The 21426-nt window shown below is 32.2% G+C and overlaps 2 protein-coding genes across 12 annotated transcripts; both read right to left on the reverse strand.

Moving 5' to 3' along the window:
* Positions 1-1620: 1620 nt before the first annotated feature.
* LOC123920787 (ferritin-3, chloroplastic-like) lies at positions 1621-7189 on the reverse strand. Of its 10 annotated transcripts, none has more exons than XM_045973106.1 (12): positions 6489-7186; positions 5934-6022; positions 5654-5750; positions 5300-5368; positions 4967-5019; positions 4697-4891; positions 3631-3821; positions 2893-2961; positions 2616-2650; positions 2328-2411; positions 2172-2223; positions 1621-1883 (listed from the first exon to the last, which is right to left on the reverse strand). In XM_045973106.1, the coding sequence occupies exons 7-12, from the start codon at positions 3706-3708 to the stop codon at positions 1878-1880; spliced, it is 324 nt and encodes a 107-aa protein (XP_045829062.1). In that variant the 5' UTR covers positions 3709-3821; positions 4697-4891; positions 4967-5019; positions 5300-5368; positions 5654-5750; positions 5934-6022; positions 6489-7186; the 3' UTR covers positions 1621-1877. The 10 variants fall into 10 exon arrangements, 5 of the variants coding, with proteins under 5 accessions (XP_045829062.1, XP_045829061.1, XP_045829063.1 ...); XM_045973104.1 differs by lacking the exon at positions 1621-1883 and adding an exon at positions 1918-2075 and having other exon boundaries at positions 6489-7189; XM_045973105.1 differs by lacking the exon at positions 5300-5368 and having other exon boundaries at positions 1621-2101.
* A 9347-nt stretch (positions 7190-16536) lies between these two features.
* LOC123920789 (probable 2-oxoglutarate-dependent dioxygenase AOP1) lies at positions 16537-19507 on the reverse strand. Of its 2 annotated transcripts, none has more exons than XM_045973109.1 (4): positions 19063-19507; positions 18006-18497; positions 17024-17354; positions 16537-16913 (listed from the first exon to the last, which is right to left on the reverse strand). In XM_045973109.1, the coding sequence occupies exons 2-4, from the start codon at positions 18413-18415 to the stop codon at positions 16665-16667; spliced, it is 990 nt and encodes a 329-aa protein (XP_045829065.1). In that variant the 5' UTR covers positions 18416-18497; positions 19063-19507; the 3' UTR covers positions 16537-16664. The 2 variants fall into 2 exon arrangements, with proteins under 2 accessions (XP_045829065.1, XP_045829066.1); XM_045973110.1 differs by having other exon boundaries at positions 18006-18454; positions 19063-19456.
* Positions 19508-21426: the final 1919 nt, after the last annotated feature.

The following is a 21426-nucleotide window of genomic DNA, read 5'->3' on the forward strand; positions in this document are numbered from 1 at the left end:
ATGAGTGGAAATGTCACCATTCTACGGAGGTACATTCACGGTTAACTCAATTTATAGTTATCTATTGAACTCGATCTCACCTTCACCGGTAGCTATGGATGTTGAAAAACTATCTCTATTGGAACAACTTTGGAAAAGCTATGTACCTTCTAAAGTGATAGTTTTTACTTGGCAACTTCTTCCCGGTCGACTACCAACAAAAGGAAATATCTTTAAACGGGGAGTTTTCTACGAGACCCAACAAATGGATTACTTGTGGTGCCCTACGATTTCGGAATCGGAGAGTCATTTATTTGGAACATGCACCTTTGCTTGTGGATTGTGGTATAAAATATTCAAGTGGTTTGGATTGAGCACGTCGGTACACCCAGTTTCTAACCCCCGTTGAATTTAGATCACATTTAGATAGGATATATTGTCTTTCTAACCTCGTTGAAATTTTCTTTTCTTTTTTTATCAAAAAAAAAAAGTTTTCTTTTATTTTTTGTTCTGTGGCTTGAGTTTAATACTTCTTATACTTAATCTCAAAATGTGGGTATAACACTATTTGTACTTATTTATCCATCTAAGTACTATGCTTTTGATGTTAAAAAAAAAATTGTTGAGTATATTATTTTTTGTTAACGTGTCATCTCATCTCATATTTTGTAACGACCGATATTATTAGAGGGGATGATTTGGATCGACCCTTTTAATTTCATAGACGTTTAATTATTTTGGAAGTTTATGGGGACAAAAATATCGATTGTTGCAAGTCGGACAACAAAGAAATTTGAGATTTTTCATTTAAAAAATAGTTGATATATTTTCTTTTTTATTGATGTCCTTTTCATTCTGCCAAAGTTTTCTTAATTTTTTTTTATTATCTGTGGGTAAACATTTCAATTTTTTGTTTTTTTTTTAAAACAATTTTTTGTTGTTTTTTTTTTTTTGGTTACAAGAGAGAAAGGAAAAAACAAAAGGGAAACTATTTTCTAATAAAAGCCACACCCCATGCATCAGCAGAGAGATGGGGAGACAACTCGGAAGGAGGTTCAACAAGCTTCACAAGGGGAGAGGTAGTGTTAGCTCCCATTTTAGCCAGCATATCAGCGCACGCGTTCCCTTCTCGGAGCGTGTGATTAATAACAACATTCCAATCTCTATCTAGAAGCTGACGGATGCTAAAGACTTCATTCGCAAATTTATGATGTGGTGAGGTGCCATTTTTGACAAGAGTAACTGTTTGAAGGGAACAATTTTTTTGTTGTTTAAGCTTAAGTCTAGATTGTAAAAAATAAAATATGAAGCTAGACATTCACATGTAATATTACTATTTATTTTATTGCATTCGGGAACAAAAATAAAACTAGTCGGCTGCCCGTGCGTTGCACGGGTTCGGCAGAACACCATTTATATATCAATCATGGATGTTATCAATTATGGATGTTGTTGACCATAGTAATACTGCATAAATGAAATTGGAGTGATCATAATTTCACACACTTATACACCATGGCAAATTATAACTCTTTCACATTCTTATTACTTATAGAGTATATGGCAAATTATAACAATATTTCATTTTAAGTTTTGCTGCCATTACACATTAAGTATATAGCATGTTAAATTAAAAAAGTGTAGCTATAATCTGGACCCAATTTAAGTATTATAAGATATCCAATTACATAATCAAAACGAAATGTACAAATAAGTAATCGATTTTCTGATACAAACTATCTCCAAATTACAAATTAGTCGGATAATAGAATTCTCTTCAACTGATAATTTATTTTCAAATGCTAGCTTAGAGAACTGGTATGACTTAAACGTCCCTCCTTGAAAATATATGGCCTTCTTCTATAATGAATTTGGATGACTGAATGAGAGTTTAAGTTTCATCCCTGGAAGTAAACAATACGGGAGACAATCAAGCAAAATCAATACAAACATGAAGCAGGATAAAAAAATGAATTATAATTTTTCAAGATACTTTGGAAAACACTATAATCATGTTTTCCTTCCCAGATGAAGGTTGAGGCAGGGTTAAGCCTTATTATCATCTTCTATATCATCATGCTTTTCTTGAGAACCCTCTTCACATAAAAAGTCACATAAAAAGCTGCATCAAAATTATTCTGATATCAATAACTCTGTAGTAAATTCTGAAATGTTTATAAAGTAATACCAACCTGATATTTGATAGCATGCTCTCTTTCTTCATCACTATATTCCTTAAAGAACCTATTAACCACAAAAAACATCACACAAGAATGATTCAAAACCCCATATTGACAAATAATTGGAAAAAAAAAAAACTACAAAATGAATCTTATGAAGTGTATTACTTGGCAAGTCCCTTGAGAGGTACGTTGTCTCTGTCAAAGTATGCAAACAAAGAGTGGTACACATACGAAACATTGTATTCCACACTGAAATTACATCATCACAAAAACACAAAATAAATCATGATTCTCATAAATAAAATAAAGCATGATTCTCATAGTTATTCATGTGCAGGCGTCTGGATGCGCATAATCATCCTCACTATCATCGTCTTTAATGCACTCTTCTGAGACTGTGCACCCATCCTTACTCATAATACTATGCGTATAAGAAGGGTAAACGGGACATACACTTCCGCTGTCCATATTTCCACAATACACTGCACCTGAAAGCAATAACAAAACTTTCAGCATTTGTAGATGCGAAATTGAACTTTTTATTGAAAAGTTCACACCAACCTGAAAGCAATAACAAAACTTCCAGCATTTGTAGAGGCTTATGGTCACAATCAACACAAGATATCTAGTAATCATAATTTTGCAGCAAGAAATGAATTGAAGAGGAAAATGAGAAGGTACAAATTATATAGAAGAAAAAGGTTGAATCAAAAAGTGTAATAATCTTTACCATCACAATATACACCGCGACCATGAGCCACTGCAAGCATTGGATCGTCGCCAAAGATAAGGAATACTTCTGCAAATTAATAAGGAGTAAAAAATGAAGAAAAGAAAAAGAAATGGAACAATCAAGATGAATCATCTAAATATAAAAAATAACTTTTGTTTAGAGGAACAACAATGAGTTTTCGAGAGACTATGAGAGTATACATGATGATTCTATTTTCTTGAGACTTTGAAAGTTAGGATTGAGATGAGATGTCCTGGAAAGGGTTGAGATGATATGCATTGGAACATGGAAGAGGTAGAGAGATGTGGTTGAGCATCGTCCAAAACTATGGCGGGAATAGGCAAAATCAGTGATAGTGGGATTTGGGTTACTTTGTTAAATGCACTATGACCATCCCATCTAATTAGCCTATAAAATAGGCATTGGATGATGAGATTGCTATTTTTAAGGAGGCACATGGCTCAATGGGAATTGCTATTGCTAGTTAATTAATATGCTTATCCCAAATTCTTAGGCATGTGGTGCAAAGCAATTAACAATTCAAATCAATTGATAAAAATAACATTCAGATATACACGAATCACCATAGGACATAATCTTATGCTCCCCTTCACCGGGAACATTTGCATCAGAAAGAATAACCTTCAGATATACATGAATCACCGTATTAAGAATCAACACTCAAATGAGAAACACATACTGCAGCCATGCAATTTATATAACAGTACAACTTACCTTGATATTTTTCCAACCAGGGTCATTGTTCAGCTTAAGATGAACATAATACTGAAGTGCAATTGATAAAACAACCATGAATTCAGTTCCAGACGTGATTACATTTGAATCAAAAGTCTGTGACTCTTCTTTAAGAGTAAGCTTTCTGCCCTCACTTTCAAATTCCTCCCTTAACTTGATTCTTCAGCAGCCTATCATACCAGAGAAAAAAAAGTCAAAAAGGGCAAATCAAACTTACGCTTCTTTCCAAATATTTCAACAGTTTCCCGGAGAGATTAAAGTTGAAAGCATATCAGTAACATACATAAATCAGAGCATATGCAAGAATGAACTACTCGCAGTGTTGTCAATCATGGATTTCATAAAATAGTGACTTGTTCTAATTCTGTAGCACTATAATGATGTAGCTTAAAAGAACTACTCGTAGTGTTGTCAATCATGGATTTCATATAATACATGTCTTAACTTGGCAAATCAAACAACCTAATCTGAAAAATCAATTGAAAAATGCTACACAAAATCATATGCACAACTCTAAGGGAAAAAAAGATTAATCCACATTCCATGAATCAAAACAAAATTAACATTAACATATAGTACTAAACTTCACAAATTTCTAAAAAAATTGAAAAATATACTTTGAAGAGCAAGTCTTGTGTTCATATGAACCTTCCCCAAATTCCTTATTAGGTTTGAGAATGAAACAATAATAAAATGCAATTTATCATCCTTAACCATAGAGATGAGCATATCAAGGAATTTTATAGCATCCTTACAAGAAGAAACAAACACAAATAATTTTAGTCCAAACAAATAGTAAAACAAAAGTTTGTGAAAGTTCTGATTGGTTCTGTTGGATCAAAGAGTAACAAAGTGGATTATGTTAAGACTTAAGAGTATGATAAGTTTCTTGGCACAAATTCAAACTTGTCAAAGTCAGTTCTGTGGACTCCAGCTACAACACATGTTGCCTCACTTTACTCTGCTGCTGATGTTTATGTCATAAACTCTCAGGTAAAATATAAGAACAAAGGGAGTAACTAATATATAAGCTCTTGTATGATACCTTTATAAGTGCTTTTTGAAGAAACAATTAGATTATTTACTTTACAAATGCCCTCCAAGTAGTTCAATATAATTTTCATCCTAAAAATTGCTTTCTTTAATTTGGACTCTTCATTTATACTATCTTTAAGAAGCAAAGAGGTAACATAAGGAAGATTATACAATATGATATTTGTTCATCATGTTATAGGTTCACCTGCAAATAAAAAAATCTGAACTGAAAATCTAAAAACCAAATTGGAGATATAAAGAGATGCAAGAAGAGAACTACCACTTATAACAGATGATCAAAACCTTCAAGCTAGATCAAAATCCACCCTTTATCTGCAAAAACCACAATCTCATCAAATGTTAAAAAATAAATCATCAAATAATCTAGAAATTTCAAATCTTACGATCTATATCTACCCTTTTCATTCTGCAAACCTAAAAAAGAGATCCCTTTTCATTCTGCAAACCTAAAAAAGAGATTTTTAAAAGCCAAAACTATGTTACCAAACTCAAAAACATAATAACCTTAATCACCAAAAATAAAAAATTAGGTCCAAAATAATCTACTTTTCTTGTTAAATCTAAATCAACACAATTGATGCTTCCAATAAACCTTATTTTTTTGTGCCTCTGCTATATCTCATCCTCAGATCCAATGCCAAACTTTGAAGGACTTTAGTCACTGCTAAAAAATTCAACTAACTAATAAGATAATCCAAAAGTATAGGAATAGCAGAATCAATTAAGGGATTAGGTTTGCTTATCTTAGTTAATATGATATATTGTTTTTGTAACTCAATACCATATTTTCTAACTCAACAATCAAAATTTTCTAACTCAACATAACAACACAAAGGATTGAGTATATCCATTATTTATATTTATTCAATCTATCAATCAAAGAAACAAATCAAAATTTTCCAAAAACCTAAAACCTAGAAAAATTATAGATTTAGAATAATTGTACCAGTCTGTCGCATAGAAAAAGCTTTTGTGGTGGTGGCGCGACTGGCTTTTCCGGTGATTTTGATTTGAAACTGAATAACCACCGAAAACCAACTTCCCTGCAACAATAAATTGACAACTTAAAGACTTTCCTAGTGTCATATATAGTGAGTGATATTACATGGTACATGCTTATTGTTCAACATAAAACTTCTACAATTTAATAACAAATTCAACACAAGTTAAATGACTAATTCTCAATCTATGAAAAAAGATAACACAAGTTGAAGAAACTATTTCACCTCTGAAGCAATTCTTTATTATCTGATTCCCCATATTTTTGCAGTCTTTTTCCAACAGACTCTTCAAGTGTCATACAATTTCTTTGGCCCTGTTTATCAACGTGTTAATTTGAACAAATTTCCAGCTTCAAATTATTCCTAAACTTCAAAAAAATAACAAAATTGACCATGCAACTCAACATGAAAAATTCATTAACATTGATCAAAAAAGGGAAAACAAACACAGAAACCTGCAACACAAAAGTGGCAGAAAATATTTTCAATTTTTAATAATCAAGTGATGAAGAAACCTTGTTATGGGTAGGAATCATGTTTTAAACTTCAAAATCACAACATACACACAAATTGTCCCAAAAAAAAATTCAATTTTTGATCGATCAGAAGAAGGAAAGGAAAAAAAAACGTATTTTTATATGCTTCTGAAGCTAAATCTTACAATAAAAATTCAAAACAGAAATTGAAAACCTAAATAGAAATCATAAAACAAAACCACCAAAATCAATAATATTAACCAAAGATCAGAAATAGAAAGTTTGATTTTGTCGTACTACTAACCGTGCAATTTCTTTTTCCATGTCCTGTGTTGAGCAAGTGCTTCCTTTTTCTGTCAATGGAGTGTTGAATTGATGGCAGAGTGAAGAGAGGTTCAGTGAGAGGACAGAGGATTGAGAAGGGTTTATGTGAAGGATTGAGGTGAAGAGATGAGACCAGATATCACATTGGAGGTGGGGGTTGATTAGGTAGCCGCGATGGATTGGACGGCGAACTGAGGTGGAGGTGAGGTCTTGTTCGGTGGTGATTGTGGCGGCAAACTGAGGCGGAGGTGAGGTCTTCTTCGGTGGTGATTGTGGAGGAGGTGAGGCATGGTGTTGTTTGGTGTGGTTGTGCGGACGAGAGAGAGAGAGAGAGAGAGAGAGAGAGAGAAAGAGAGAGAAAAAGAAAGAGAAAATAAGTGAGAATACCTTCTTCTGTGCTGTAAATCAGCAACACAACACATGCCGCCAATTGTTTACATAAACCAGTTGATTGTATAAATCAGCTATCATAAAACCAGCAAATCAACCAATTGTTTGCATAAACCATGTAGAGGAAGAGTCAATTTTTGTCAATTTGCAAAGAAAATAGGTAGCCAATGAGAGGATTGGAAGAACAATGATTATATAATGTGATGGTTAACTTTGTGAAGCAATCTACAATGTATGAATGAATGGATGTAGAAGAATAGGCAGCCAATAAGAAGATTGGAAGAACAATCATTACATTATGTGATGGTTGACATTGTGAAGAAAGTGAAGTAAGTAGTGGCATAATGTCATAGTTGACTTTGTGAATGCAATTTCCAAGAAACCTAATGCATACACAATCCATGAATGTCAACTTAGAATGCATGTACAATGTCAACTTAGAATCCAAGTAAGTAGTGAGACATGTGGAGGGTGATAATTGGATGGGTAGAAGGATGTGATGACAAGAGACAATAGGACATGATTCAAATGTGTTGAACACATATTGGCCAATGGATTAGGGTTTTGCATTAGGGTTTTCCAATCCATGATCTTTTATGTATATTATAGAATTATAGATTATAGATTATAGATAAAAATGAGCTATTTTCCCTGGGTTATTTTTTTATAATAATTTTATTTATGATTATAGAATTGGATTTATATATGACTGTAATTGCAAGTGATTAGAGTAATTTTTTTTGTTAAGCAGCATAATGTTTGGACATGGAAATGGATTCCCTGCGGTCACTATTTGACTGCAGGTTAATCTCAGTCATTCATTTTAAAATTTGGACCACCAAAATTTTGATTTAAAGGCTAGAAATGCATGACTGTGTGGTCATTTGAATATATGGAATTCAGGTCGGACATACATGCATAAATTTGAGTACCATTCATTTTTAAATTTATGTAAAATCTAAACATTTCTTTTTTTAGAGACACGTGAACAATTAGTTGAGAGTAAGGGTTGGATTTGAAGTCTGTATAAATAAAAAAAAAAGAGTTGGATTTGAAGTAGAAGGTGAAGGAACTTTTTTTTGGTATTTACGTGATAATAAATTGGTATCAAATAGTGATATGAAGAAGTAACAAAGAGTTGGGACGGAGCTAGGATTTGAGTTTAGGGGGACTGAGTGTATAACATATAAAAAAAATTATAAAATAAATTTAAAGTTAATATTTGTGAATTTATATTTTATGGGTCATTTTATTAAGTCGAACTTTTTGGCTCTCTATTTTCACGTTTATTGTAATTTTGATCTAAACTCATGCATTGTGCATTAAAATTTGTGATTTTTTGCGTAAGAAAATGTTTTTTTTTTAACAAGCCAAAATTATATATATATATATATATATATATATATATATATATATATATATATATATATATATATATATATATATATAACAATAAGATATCTCCTCAGCACAAGACGTGCCAAGAGAGACTAAGAAAAGTTACAATAAAGTCAAAATACAAAATCATAAAGAAATATACAATGCCCAAACAAATCATAGGACTAGACCACCAGCTATGACAGTTTAAAGCTAAAGTGCTACTCGTCGCTTTCAACCACCAATAGGAAAAAGTCTTGATCTTATCCAACATCTGATGTAAAGAATTTGTTGAGCCTCTGAACAATCTATGATTTTGTTCAGTCCACACAACCCACACGCAAGTAAGCCATATGAGTTGCATAAAGGAACGTCGTGTCCAAAGACCACCTGCTGACATAGTTCACCACGATCAATTTACAACAAGTTTGTAAATATAGCCCAAAAAGTTGCAATAAAAGGGGGGGGGGAGGGGGGGGGGGGGGGGCAATTTTATGAGTTTAATAAAATAGGGCAAAAACAAGTGAAATTACCCTAATAATATAATTACATAATAGTATTAAAAAAATAATAGGGGGGATCGTGGCCTCTGCTGGTCCCTCTTCTGGCTCCTTCCCTGACAAAGAGTATGAGTCATGGTTGTCTGCTTTTATTGATGAAAGCGCTCATGAAAGGAAGACAAATAAAAAACAATCAAGTATATTTGGTTTATAATGTGTGTGATCAATCTAACGGTTCTAAAAGGTTATAAACTGTGGAAGACGTGTCAAAGTATTCTATCCTAAAAGGTGTCTTTATCATGTCACCTTCTCTTATAATCCTATTAAAAAATAGTTAAAAATATATCTTTTTCCTTCTAGTCCAAAGGTCCTAAATCATATCAAGCCGAAAAGGCTACGAAGAGGTTCAGTAGCGTCAGTTCTTTGACATGCCGAGGTGATCCCTTCTGGCTAAGTGACGAAAGTTTGAACTCGAGTGAAATCTTGTATGAGTTCAGAAAAAGTGAACCGAGGAAAAGTTATCATAACATACTAGTTCTCTTATCTGTTAGGGTGAGGTATTTATAATATTTTTTAAGAAGAGGTTGAATAGCCGGAATGAGAGGTCGATGACCTTCTTTCTATGCAAATTTGAACCCGAAGAATTCCACCATGGTTTGAGATTCATCTACAAAGGGATATCAATACTCCTCTACAAAAATATCAGGTTTGTTTTTTTATAACGCCTGCTACTTAAGTAGCGGACGACATTTTAAAAAAATAAATTCATTTTAATAACGTCCGCTATTTAAGTAGCGATAAATGAAAACAAGTAGGGCACGCGAGAAATATGTATGGTGACCAAAGAATATTTCCTAAAAGAGATTCCTTTCATTGAATTCTCACAAGGACAAAAGAGGGGATGATCGTATCATCTAGTTAGCCCAGCAGGTACACAATCCATTACAACTCCTTCTAGGTCAACTATTGTTCCTCGATATTTAGCCTGCAATTTGCCCTCTAATAATTTGGATCGGATTTCTCTGTAATCATATAATAATGACTTGACCATTTGAAGTATCGGTAGTCGTTAGATCCAGATCGGACAATTCACATTTAAATTTGGTGTTTTAAATTATAAAATAACAATTATAATTTTTTTTTGTGGACCAACGAACCAAGATCGACCAATATTCCGAATACGTGAATACGAGATTGTAAGGACTGCAGTGAGTGCATTTTCAATAACTTGACTGTGGTTTTTGTCTCTTAAAGTTATGTTTGACAATTGGATTTTAGAGGAAAAGGTAGGGAAATTTAGTTTTTTTATAAAGGAAATGTTTATTTTTTATTTTTAAATTAAAGGAAATATTATAAAACTAATTAAAGAGTGATTGAAATTAAGCCGTTAAACTAGTTGACAAAAAAAAGTTGGCGAATTCTTCGGTACACATATTATGTGGATGTGTACCGGTACACTGCTGATGTGGTTAACAAGTAATATAGTAATTAATGCAGATTTGTCAACAAAAAAAAAATTAATGCATATTTTGTTTCTTTATTAAGTTTTTTATATTAAACACTACTTTTTAATATTGACAAATGTATCCTTCCACAATAAATCAAATCATGCATCATATCTTTCAACTTATATATGATTTTCAACAAGTTCAAATATTTTAATATTATTCTAATATCTTATAAATAATATTAATTTTGTATTTTGTATTTTCTTAAAAATTAAAATATAATTTTAATAACTTTTTTAATTATTCAAACAAAAAAAAAACTTTTAAAATTATTAATATGATTGATCCAACTACGATTTTAATATTTCATTTTTTTTAATATTATTAGTTTATAAAGATAAATATTCATTTACCACCTAATCATTAGTGCATATAATTATTAAAAAATATTTATTTTTTAGTAAAAAAAACTTTAATTTTTTAATATGTTTATATATTTTATTGTAATATTTTTAATTTTTAGTGATTCGTTATATTTTACAGGGTTAAATAAGTTTGTTATCGATACAAAATTACTAAATTTATTTTTTATCTTCATAAGAAAATGTCATGTTTTGATCCCCACAAAATGTTTATGCATGCAATTTTGGTCATGTTGTAAAGTTAATGTATATTTCTGATGATTTTGCAAATATGTATAGCGCATTATAAAAAGTTTGTCCAAAAGTAAGGAGCACAAAATTTGATTTCTAGGTCAAAATATCCGTTACTTTTATCTTGATATTTTGATTTAGAAAATTCATATTTAATTCGTCTCATATTAAAAAATACTAAAGTTTTGTAAATGAACTTTTGATATTGTTCGACATGCTTGGTTGTCGAAATTTAAATTCATAAGTTATTGTCAATCAAGTGATATTAAACGACTTGAATGAGAAAAATTGAATTACTTAATAAAGTAAGTATAATTAGTTAAGTTTGCTTATGAACTATGTTTTAAGTTGAAGGGTTTGATCTAAAATTTTTTATTTCTGTTGACACAATTGGCATTATTAGTCGATACTTAATAGTCATTTCATTTGAACTAAGTTTTTTTAAGTCATAGTTAATCTAACTAGTTGAGGTTGAATTGTTTGATTTTAGAATTTGAATTCTTAAGTGTTTCTCATTCCCACTTGGTCAAGTTGAATAGTGAGATTGAGAATGTTTGATCTCCTTAGTTCCTTTCAGTCTAATTGGTTGTGACTTAACAATCCTTTCATAATAACTAGGTTTTTGGTGTAATAATTCGTCCAACAATATGAGATTGAATTGTTAGCTAGAATGTTGAAATTCAACTTTTTAAGTGTTTATCATTTCAATTAGGTCAAGTTGAATAAATTAATTGAGATGAATTGATTCCCTCACAGTTGAGAAAATTAGTTGAGACTTAACACTCATTTCATATGAATTACGTTTCTTGAGTCATAGTTAATCTAACTAGTTGATGTTGAACTGTTACATTGTCAACATTTAAATTCTTAAGTGTTTTACATTTCAATTTGGTCAATTTATTTCTTTAGTTCTTATCAGTAGAATTGGTAGCAACTTAATAATTTTTTTCTGATAACTAGGTTTTTGATTCACAGGTAATCCAATTAGTTGACATAGAAATGTTATATTGCTAAAAATTTAAATGTCATGTGTCTCGTTCTAATTAGGTGGTATTGAATTGTTTGAGAAAAAAATTAAAATCAAACACGTACAATACAACTGAAGTTGTCCTGTCAAGTACCTTAAATTTTAGCAGATCAAACGCACCCTTAATCATAATTGGTAAAATTAATCTTTTTTTTTTTTTTTAAAGAATCACACACTACATGAAAACCTTAATTTTCTAATAAAACTTGTTGAGGGATTAAGTAAGAAAAGTCCTCAAACTTATTAGGGGGTTTCTATGGTAATGATCTAATATAATATTCATTTACCTGATAGAGGTCTGGATAGGGTTCAATTTGAAAGCGACTCGCAGGTGTTGACTAAAGCTATTCGAACGAGGCGTAGTGGTAAAAGAAAATTGAGAGAAAGATAAGTGCTTTGTTTTTTTTATTAGAATTGTGAACACTGATTACAAGAGTTGGAAAAGAGATAAATATATAGAGAATAATGTGCAACAGCTCTGCATAATTATAGCTTGATGAATCCTAAAAAATAGAGAAGTTTCCTTTATTTGAGGAGATAAGAATACTGGTTAGTTGACTAATTTGAATTGCTGCAATTATAACCTTTAATCTCCAACAGCTCTCCATTGATTGTGCCATCAATATGAGATTTCACTTGCTGCAGTCTTGCCTTTTTCCTTCTCTGTATAGCAAGTATCATAACTGCTGTCTAAGGACAGCTGCATACTGCTAATACCCTCCCTCAAACGAGGCAGAGGTTGAAGGCAGAGTTTGGGCTGAAAATGTACGAGAGCAGACTTTGACACTGGTTTAGTGAAGAGGTCAGCAACTTGATCATTGGTGGGAATGTAGTGAGTGGCAAGAAGGCCTAGTGCAACTCGTTCGAAACATGGAATTATAAAGCCTAATCCTAAGTATGCCTTAATCACCACACCTAGTGCCGACATCCCACGTAATCCGCATAATATTCGTTCAGCTTTAGCTCATCCTGGATGGAAGGCAGCCATGGATGAAGAACTTGAGGCCTTACATAAGAATCAAACTTGGAAACTTGTTCCTCGCACCCCTAACCTACATGTTATTGGCTCTAAATGGGTCTTCAAATCAAAACTTAAACCAGATGGATCATTAGACCGCCTCAAAGCCCGCCTTGTAGCAAAAGGATATCACCAAGTAGATGGAGTGGACTATACCGAAACCTTCTCACCCGTAATTAAGCCGGGAACCATCCGATTAATCATGACTATAGCTCTTGTTCAGAAATGGTCCATTCGACAACTAGACGTTAAAAACGCTTTTCTACATGGTGTACTTTCTGAAAACATATACATGGAACAACCTCCCGGCATCGTTGATCTTCAATACCCTAACCATGTCTGCAAACTTCAAAAGGCTCTTTATGGTCTTAAACAAACGCCTAGGGCATGGTTTGATCGCTTTAGTTCTTTTCTTATTGATTATGGTTTTTTTTGTAGCTTGGCTGACCCATCTTTATTTATTTTGCATTCCACTGTAGGATCTTTAATTCTTCTCCTTTATGTAGATGATATACTTCTCACGGGATCCACTACTTCTCTAGTTTCAGATTTCATTCAACTTTTGCAATCTGAATTTGCTATGAAGGATTTGGGACCTCTTCACCACTTCCTTGGAATTGAGATACTGCCGACAACCGATGGACTTCATCTATCCCAGACTCACTATGCTCTGATACCAAAAAGAAAATTGAGAGAAAGATAAGTGCTTTGTTTTTTTATTAGAATTGTGAACACTGATTACAAGAGTTGGAAAAGAGATAAATATATAGAGAATAATGTGCAACAACTCTGCATAATTATAGCTTGATGAATCCTAAAAAATAGAGAAGTTTCCTTTATTTGAGGAGATAAGAATACTGGTTAGTTGACTAATTTGAATTGCTGCAATTATAACCTTTAATCTCCAACAGCTCTCCATTGATTGTGCCATCAATATGAGATTTCACTTGCTGCAGTCTTGCCTTTTTCCTTCTCTGTACAGCAAGTATCATAACTGCTGTCTAAGGACAGCTGCATACTGCTAATAGTGGTAATTTGGAATTTAGTTTAATTGTTGCTGATATTATCCAAATTATGTTATCGTGTATAAACTTTGAAGTGAAGTTTGTTAGGAGACGAGCGAATATGGTTGCTCATTCACTTGCTCGAGCGGCCAATTCTTGGGCTAGTTTTCGTAGATTTGAGATTATTCCCTTATGTATTGAACATTTACTAGTTAACGAAAGGCGTTAAGTTTGTTTGATTAAACAATAAAATAATTTGAAGGAATATTTTTAGTAAAGGGTAATTTTGGTAAAAACTCTCAAATATCTCAAATATTGTACAAAAAAAATATTTGAGAGTTTCTACAAAAAAAATATATATATTTGAGAGAGTTTAAAAAAAAAAAGTACCGCATATATAATATTTGAGAGAGTTTTTAAAAAAATATATAACATTTGAGATATTTGAGAGTTTCTACCAAAATTACCCTTTATTACAAATATTTCCCCACCTCCCCTTCCCTGCATCTACGTCGAACCAAACATACTCTAAAGGAAAATGCTACTCCATCCGATCCTATATATAAGAAAACGTTTATTTTTTAGATTCATTGTAAAATTGATGTATCTAGATAACATTATAGTCTAGATACATCAACTTTACATTGAATTTAAAAATAAACTTTTTCTTATATATAGGATCGGGGGGGGGGGGGGGGGGGGTATTTAGTAAGAATTTTTTGATGCAAGAAAGAGAAGAATGATACCCACAACCTAAAACAAAAAAAATTCAACCGCCGGAAATTGAAAAACCTCGAAATTGCATATATGAAATAAAAATATGAACTTTACGAGAAATTGAAAGAAATGCTTCAAAACGAGTGGTGCTATAAGTATAAAAAATAATATAAATTGATGAAAAGCAAAAAATTATACATATTAAAACCCTTTTGTCAATTTTACAAAAAAAAAAAACCATTTTGAAATTTTTGTAAATTAAAAACCTCATCTCATCTAAAACATCTCATCTCATCTCTCTTTTTTTTTTTTTTTTTTTTTTTTACAAAACATCTCTTTTTATTTTGACAAAAGGCAATTTAAAAAATTTCTTTAATTTACATTTTCAAATTTTTGTAAATTAAAAGAGTAATTTAGGAAATTTCTATTGAAAGAAGTCTTGAAATGATATGTTAAATTATTATTACATGTGGACCAATTAAAATTATACACCTTAACAATGTACCGGTACACGTCCACATAAGATGTGTACCGGAGTGCTCACCAAAAAAGTTATTGAAATATGAGAAAATATGTATACACCGTCAACCAATATCAACCATGTTTTCCGTCACATCACCCCACTTTCTTAATACGACGTGAGTCTTGAAATAGTGAAACTATTAAAGATAGAAAACATACAATCTGAATCCATTTATCCTATCAGAAGTTGATAGTTGTGTCATCACAAATTATTCAGCTAATATTGTCTTGTATGCTTAGACTCTTCCAATGACACATATGCTATTTATTTTTTAAACAAGCATATGCTATTTTTTTTATTAACTCTCTGGATCTCAAAGCAAAGAAACTCCCATAATTATTTTGATTCTCTTATATATCTCCTTTAGACTTTTTGCAATAACTTGGTATGCTGTTTTGAATATGTGATAAGAAAATATTTCCATTTCTGAGAAAATTTTCTACATTTTTCAATATTCTGTTTTTATTAATGTTTTTCAGTTTTCACAAGTGCAGAAAATCCAAGTTCTTAAACATAAAAATTTTCCATTGTAAAATTATGTGTTTTTTATTTGCATGTCAATTGTTCCATTCACCATAATTTACCAAACGTTTTAGAACACCACTTTTCACCGCAAAAAAAAAAAAAAAAAAACGAAACACTATTTACTCCCTCTAACTTTCGAAAATGATAAATTATAACAATTAGAGGTGGGAATAGGCTAGGCCGAGCTAGGCTTTGCCAAGCCTGAGCCTGGCCTGTCAAAAAATCGAAGGTCTGAGCCTGGCCTGTGGCCTATCATAGGCTTAAATTCTAGGCCTGAGCCTGGCCTTTTGAAAGTCTGATGTGGCCTGTTAGCCTGTTTAAAAGCCTATTTCATATGAACATATTTAAATAAATAATTATATTTATTTTGAAATATACTTATGAACTAATAAAATAATGTTCCATTTGATATTTTAGAGAATTTGACTATATATGTCATCATATTTCAATTCTAGTTTATAATAATACATTTATATATGTTAAAAACTAATGTAGATTAATAAACTTAAATTACTTAAAAAGTTAATAGATTTATAATTTAATCAAAGTATAAATTTTAATATATAAATAATAATCGTAATAAAAATATTATTCATGTTAACTTAAATAGGCCGGCCTAGTAGGCCTCAAAGGCTTTTTTAATGGCCTGCGGCCTGGCCTTTTTAGCTAAATAGGCTTATAAAAAAGCATTGGCCTGCTCTATTTAAAGAAATAGGCTGGCCTGGCCTGAACCTATGTAGGCTAGGCCTTAAGGCCATGTAGGCCGGCCTGGCCTGTTCCCACCTCTAATAACAATATTTGCTCCTCTCCTAACGAACTAATCCACAAAGTTCAAACCAACTGAAATACTGAAAACAATAGAACCAAATTCCAACACATCCAGAAACTGTTACTACAAACTAAAAAGTGAGTTCAATTCCTCTGCCTTTTTAAAAAATATAAAAGGATAATAATTTGCATCACATAATGAGGGATCAAAGTCCAGCAAATTTTTCAAGTGATCCCTCTTCTCCATGAGTCGAACACCGATAGTATATGTATTCCTCATACATGAATGACCTGTAACAGAGAGGGTGATTTTCATCATCCACCAATTCAGAGGGTGCCTTAATAACCATACTTTCCTTTGGCACTGCCATAAGAATAAATGTGATTCTCTCTTTGTCTCCTCCTCTAGTCACCACTCTGTGTTTGGCTGCTGGAAATATTCCATTGGTCCATGCCTATACATTAATAATTGTAATCATCATAACTAAATTAACTATAAAGTTGAAAGAGAAAAAACAAATCAAACAAAAACTTAGTATCTTCATTATACATAGGTGCAAATTACCTTCAACATGTCACCAACAAGTACTGCACAGCCATTTTTGGGAATATTTACATCAACCCAATTGCCTGTTTTGGATAGCACCTGCAGACCTTGGACGCCATTTTCGCATATGAGAGAAAAGGTGGCTTTGTCACAGTGAGGTGCCAAAGCAATCTCAGAATCCTTGTTGTCTTCAGGAAGTTTATACCTTGTCAATCGTGTATTAGAGTAGCTATTCAGCTGTTCAACATCCAAGTTGTATTGTTGTGGAAGGCCGAAACCCTCCACAACCATCTTCAGGATAAGCAAGCTTAGTTCCCGTACTTTTGAGGTCATGGAACTTAGTGCCTTACTGTATATTAGACAATTACTAAGGTAAACTTTATTTGATATAAATCAAAAGCTAATAGATACATATTTATGCATGTCATGATTGAAATCAATAATTTTGACCGTACATGTCTAGTAAGAGATAAGATCCATTGGCACCAGGTGTAATTGTTTTTCCTTACACTAAATCCCAGCCGTTAGCCCGTTACTACTCATTCATCCTATGGTTTAAATCATTTCATGAAAAAAAACTAAAAATACTACAAAAAAGAAGTCGCGCGTTTGCCATCCTCCATCGACAGAGATTATGGAACCACCATGAATCGTTCAGATTTTTGTAACTTAAATGATACTTATTTCAATTTAAAGCGCACCTTCAAATCTTTAGAATAAATATCATCAAACAAGATTGAGAAGAAATTTGACTCTAATTAAAGATATTGGTCGTCGTCTCTAAGTTTAGGGAATAACAATTACTTCTGGTCTGTAATTTTATCTACTGGATTTGTCTTTGATGGGATTTAGGGATTAACAATTGTTTGAATTTATTTCTTTCGTTTCAGAAACAATCAAGCATCAATTAAAAAGGCGAGTCTGTGTTCACCGACAACAAGCCTTCACATAAATGGGATATATATGATGCACAATAATAAAATAAAAAACAATTACTTACCTAAAAGTTTGATTTCCTTGAGGCCACAAGAGGTCAACAAAGTCTTGACCAATTGTATCTGGCTTATGAGCATCATAAATACCAAAGCTATCAGCATGAGGAACTTCATCGCCCTTGTTAGTGTAGCCCCTATAAGCATTTGGGCTAAAGAACTTCTGCTTGGTCTCTTCAGGTAGATCAAACAATGATTTCAAGCCCGTGAACAAATCTTCACGTAATGGATTTGAGATTTCATCACACCTTACGAGTAAACAACCGTGATTCTCAAATGCTTCTCTCACTTTCTTGCACATTTCTTTCCTTCCTTCACTCTCTTCCATTAACATCATTCCACTACTCTTTGAAAAATCTAAAATTGGGATCTCACTCTCATTACCCATTTTCCTTTCTTCTATTTTCTTTTGCACCATTTCAATATGTTGATTGTATTGTTCTCAAGAAAGGTTCACCTATATATATATAATGACTAGAATCAGTTGCTCATATAATTACCTAGGTTTGACAAGAAGCAAATGCATAAAGACAAAAATATAGTATTTTGAACCCAAAAAAATGATAGATATATAGTATTTCGAAAGGAAAAAAGAAATCGTATTAAGAACAAAATTGAAACCAACTAAAGATAGTACAAAATCGAAACACAGCGAAACTGTTGAGTGACATATGCATACTAGACCAAGCCAGTAAAGCATATCCAATATAACCAAACAAATAAAAATAAGACATAAACATCTCTTTGGTCCCTTAAATCGTTGAATTTGGTCCCTTAACTTGTGTAAGTTCATGCAATTTAGCCCAATAACTTCATAAAAAATACAAAAAAAAAAAAAAAAATCACAAGGCAGCAAATAACAGAGTGGATATAACAAGCATAACAGAACCTCAAAATATATAATCCTTTATGATTCAACAATCGAAGAGATTCAATCAAAAGGCATTGATAAGCATTGAACTTCGAAAAGACTAGAAAAATTGATTTCCGGTGGTTTATTATTGATGTAAATGTAAAGTGAAAGGGGAAGAAGTATAAGCGAGAGGAGAGTAACAACTATGATACCTGAAGTCTTTAAAACGAGTGACGATCGTAACCAAACTACGATCACGACGGCCTGAGATAGCCGATCACAATCAGAGACGGAACGGACACCCACTGAAGACAAGCAGGCACTTCACAAATTAGGGCTTTATGTTTCTAAACTTGTTTAATTCTTCATCAACACTCCAATTGGTTGAGTTTTTTTTTTTTTTTTATATATAGCTAAAATAGATGTACCAATAATCCTATTTTAATACTAATAATCAAAATATCTATTTTTTCAATGGAGTCTAAAGACTATCGATACTCCTCTGAGCATTACGTTTTATGCACAATAAAAATTACTCTTTAAGCCCCTCAATCTATAAACATAGACGCCTTCTAGGGTGAGAGAGGCAAATAGATCTTCCACGGTAGGAATGGGAAAGCGAACTTATCCTATATTTGTTTGTAGCATATCTCTTCCACATTTTTTTGTTAGATTAATTATTTAATTAATCAATTATGGGTTGACAATAATCGATTATTAGAAATTATTATTAATATAAATTATGATAGTGTTTACGTGAGAATTTGGTAAACAACCGCTATTATGCCCAACAGGTATATTATATTAAGTACTTAATTATTGATGAATTATTTGATTGGATTCTTGTTTATCAATGACCATGATAGGTTGAACCATTCAGCCAAGCCAGTGAAAGGTCTTTGCCATCGGCCGTTCAGTTATAAAAACGTTATCACATCAGACGTTCAACATAAGGTTAAAACTTGACTCTATGAAACACTAACGGCGATGCGGGTTATGCGAAGTTTTAAATTGCAGTTATGCAGTGTTACATGATCAATGTTGCTGCGTTGCCGATGTGATGTGGTTATAGTGACATTTAAAACCTTGACCTCTACAACCTTGGAATCCTTGTATTATGGCGATTGTGAACTGCAATTAAAAACTATATAGCTAATCGATTAGTCCGACACTATGCTTACCAATTGAATTTTGGTTTATATGGTTGAAAATCTAGTTAGTCCCAAAACATCTAGTTCTTTTTGTTGAAGGTTAAACCTTACATATCATGTTATAGGTTTAAACTACAAATTTGTTATTCCATCTAGTTTAAACTAGTTTTTTTGCCCGAATGTAATGTTTCATAAGATTACAAAATGGTTCCTCTTGGAGATTATGTCTTGTGAATCCTCGCTGACAACAGAGCTACACCCAACTCTGTATATAAGCCAATGTTGAAATTGGTCCAATGGGGCTTATACCATTTCATGCATTCATTCACCATACTCTTATGTACTTGTCTATCACTTTATTTATTTTTTTGGTTACATCTATCACTTGATTTTTTTGTTTTGAATTGGAATAGAGTCGAACTCAGAAGGGCAAATATGTATCAGTTCATTCATGTACTGTTGTCATCTGTGATGATTTATATTCTCAGGGAGTTTTGCTGATTTGAAAAAATTCAGCATAATTCCAAGAAAGTAGAAACTGATTCTTTCTGAGCTGACACAACTGCATAATTCGGCATGTTCTGAATGACCAAAATTATACATTTTTGGATCAGTTACTGACATTAAAAGCATATATTATTAAAAACCTTTGCTTTTAATCTAGTGATCTTAAGGAAAAACTTCCATACGACAACATCGAAGGATGCAGGAAATTATGCTCATAACTCAAAATAAATCCAATATTCAATGTCATAACTCATAAATGCTATAAGTAGGGACATCATTTATAGCATCAACAAATTGTCCTAGTCAAGCAATTTGGTTACAGAAGATGCTAAGAGAAACATACATTGCATAAAGAGATCAAACCTAAATTGTTCAAACCATCAAATCTAGTAGTAGCATATATTATTAGAAACAAACATAAACACCAGGTATACATCTAGGAACTAGAGACAATATTATATAAAGACTCAAATGGCCCTTTGTTCTCATATTTAAAAATAAAGACCCATAGGTAATTAGCTGATCTCGTGATCACAAACTAATAAGCGCGAAAATAAAGACAATTCAACCGACCTATATGAAACCATTAAATTCAGTATTTGCGGAAGGGGGTAGGATTAAGAATCACACTTAACTAAATTCTGCATGTTTAAGGTTAATCAAACAAGGTAGACCAAGAACACGTGACAATTTGTTAAACATTGAACTGGCTAAGGGTAAGGACACATTTTTAAAGGTTGAACCATTAGAGATGATGATATTATAAAAACATGGGTGAAACCTACCAAGCGGTTGACTAAACTCTATTCAAATTACAATAGAAATAAGGGATGTGACTCTAAACTTATTTTAATAGAAATTAATCCGAGAGACTATAACTAATATTGAAGAAAAGTATAACACCGGTTATCAAGCAGG

Source organism: Trifolium pratense, linkage group LG4 (genome assembly GCF_020283565.1).
Source record: "Trifolium pratense cultivar HEN17-A07 linkage group LG4, ARS_RC_1.1, whole genome shotgun sequence".
NCBI classification, from domain to species: domain Eukaryota; kingdom Viridiplantae; phylum Streptophyta; class Magnoliopsida; order Fabales; family Fabaceae; genus Trifolium; species Trifolium pratense.